Raw genomic sequence first — 2,393 nt, 5'->3', positions numbered from 1 at the left:
ATCCTTGTTAGTTACCTAAGATACAAGGTGCAGAATCCAGCCACAATGAGTCAGCTGCTACATCCACTGTAATTTTAGGGGTGCTAGTGGGATTGGAATGTAATACAGTGAGGATAGGCTGCTGTAAAATTAGCAGCCTTTAGCGGATAAGGCACCATAGAAAGTACTTGATGTACTTAACCAAGCCACAGTCGTCGGATTTCCTTTTTCAAACTAGTGCTTGGAAAAGACTTTTGAAAGGGCCCTCCGTATAATGCCATGAGCTCCGACAATAAGTGCGATCCCCGTCACATACAGTCATGCCTTCATTTGACATGTCATTTAAAATAGAATATAATTACCCGAACGATGAGGGTGAAAACGAGCGTCTCGGTAAATATCTGCGACCACGAGGGTGAATCATATGCTGCAGTGGCAAAAAAGGACGGCACAGACCTGCATCACAACCAATGGCTCCTCACCTTTCAGGGGAAGCTTGGCTTATCCCCTAAGGTGGAAGGTTCGGCCAAGCGTGCCTGGGATGCTGGCACCGGAATGGGGTTATGGGCCAAGGGAGCAACCTTGAAAATAAATGCCCGGGCGACAAGGTGCCTTAAGGCCGAGCTGCGCCAATGAGTCCAAGGACCATGGCAACCTCAATGGTAATTTAAATCATGCCCCAGGCTTACGCCGTCAGTGCTGGCACGGGTAAGGCTGGGCGGAGGACTGCCACCCGCCCTGTCGGGTAAAGCCGAGCGAGTCAGTTCAAAGTTACGCCCACATTCCGTCGTGCCTCAGTTTCCACCTCCCGTCAAGGCTTCCAGGCTTCGCGAGCCATGATTGGATCGCATTGGGCTGCCTGAATTGGCGGCTGGATGCGACGGACGCAATCCAAGCGCAGGAATGTTATGCCCAGCAGAGAAACAAGACGGCGACTTCGACTCACGCTGAAGGCCACGATCAGTGCGGTACAGGGGTGAGGTGGAGGCGTGAGACCCGAGAGAGTGGCTCCGTCGCACGGCAGCTAGGCAATTGGGTCGAAAGGCCCACCCTCGCCGGGATCCAGCATCGACAAGATCGGCTGAGGCTGGACCTCGCAATCTATTGGTGGTGGCAGTGGACTGTTGATCAAGACGGAAATGGACGAATCAGATTGTACTTGTCTGTTTCTTCTAACCACTTGCGTGTGCCGTGGATGCAATAGTCGCATAGACCAGCACCGAACTTCACGTCAATTAATGGGCTGGGCTGCACCCTCTTGAATACGGCACTCCGGTGATTGACAGGTGTCGCTCGTGTGCCGAGACAATACGATCTATACGCCGTCCGCTGCTTCGGGAATCGCGAATGCTTATGTCGCTGATGGCTCATATCGGCCAGCGGCGGAGCCATGATCGTCGTGAGGGGGACAAGCCGATTGGTGGTTGAGCGCCAACTCAGCCTTTTGGGATAACGCAAAGCCTCATGCTGACGGATTCCCGTCGTGTAGCTCGCACTCGTCGGAATCGTATGTTTGGGCAATGTAAGGAAGGCACAGATGAGACACAGAGTGTCATCATGCAGATTCGGCCCGTCCTAATACGGAAGATCCCCATGACTAGTGTAGCGTAAGCCACATTTTTCTCGATGGGTATCTGCTTGCTCGTGCCGCATTGCTCACTACGACGTCCTGATCCACTAGATCATACACCTCACGCCCGGACCTGCCCTACACCCCTAGGCTAGACCCGACCGTCACACAATTGGCTGTCCGAGTGGGGGGTGGTAGATGGTACGTTATCTCCTCTCCGGGGAAAGAGAAAACTACGTCGATCCATTGCCGTTTTTGGTTTTGATAGAAACCCTTGTCGAAGACCCTATTGACGGCTTGTTTGACCGGCTGCAGCCACAACAGCCCCGTCGTAGGGGTCGAGTCTTACAAGCAAGGCGGATATGAGCACACGCCAGATAGGTGCCCAATTGCAGGCAGCTGATCAAGTCGTGGAGGGACACATGGGTATCAGACCTTCGGTGGCGCTTGATCAACAGACAAATGTAGAGGTGAGCAACCATGAAGCAAACGAAGCGTTTATTCAGCTTGGCGGGTCACTTACCGGTGTGAGAGGGGGCAAGACGCAATTGTCTTGAAGGAAGATGCACAAGAAATCGGGGTGGGGCAGTAAGGGGAGACTCAGCAGCAAGTGCCACCGGATTGGGAATAATGGCCCCCAGTCGTGCAGTAGGGCAGACCGGCCCGCCCGTCGCAGATCGCTTAGAGCTGACTAGATGATATGCGTTATCTATTCGCCCTCAAAGGAAAACCCATGCTGCTGCATTGCAGGTGTTGGTTGTGACCGAGCCTGCTGTCTTTGTCTCACACAATACGAAGACCAATGAGTTGCTTGTGTCCCGGCAGCAGCCAAGGCGGATAAAAC

The 2,393-nt window shown here is 53.4% G+C and overlaps 2 protein-coding genes across 2 annotated transcripts; one reads left to right on the top strand and one right to left on the bottom strand.

The window, feature by feature from the left end:
- Positions 1 to 245: 245 nt before the first annotated feature.
- On the top strand, positions 246 to 645 carry BGZ61DRAFT_464358 (uncharacterized protein). The gene has a single exon (XM_046247480.1). It carries the CDS (start codon positions 349 to 351, stop codon positions 613 to 615), a length of 267 nt encoding a protein of 88 aa, XP_046096165.1. The 5' UTR covers positions 246 to 348; the 3' UTR covers positions 616 to 645.
- A 128-nt stretch (positions 646 to 773) lies between these two features.
- Positions 774 to 1,514, bottom strand: BGZ61DRAFT_523330 (uncharacterized protein; the record flags this gene model as incomplete). Its single annotated transcript, XM_046252581.1, has 2 exons — positions 1,139 to 1,514; positions 774 to 1,080 (listed from the first exon to the last, which is right to left on the bottom strand). Exons 1-2 carry the CDS (start codon positions 1,369 to 1,371, stop codon positions 774 to 776), a joined length of 540 nt encoding a protein of 179 aa, XP_046096164.1. The 5' UTR covers positions 1,372 to 1,514.
- Between the last annotated feature and the right edge of the window lie 879 nt (positions 1,515 to 2,393).

Source organism: Ilyonectria robusta, assembly GCF_021365365.1.
Source record: "Ilyonectria robusta strain PMI_751 chromosome Unknown BGZ61scaffold_37, whole genome shotgun sequence".
Lineage (NCBI taxonomy): Eukaryota > Fungi > Ascomycota > Sordariomycetes > Hypocreales > Nectriaceae > Ilyonectria > Ilyonectria robusta.
Note: the sequence above shows the minus strand (reverse complement) of the source record. Positions and strands in the feature narration are given on the sequence as shown.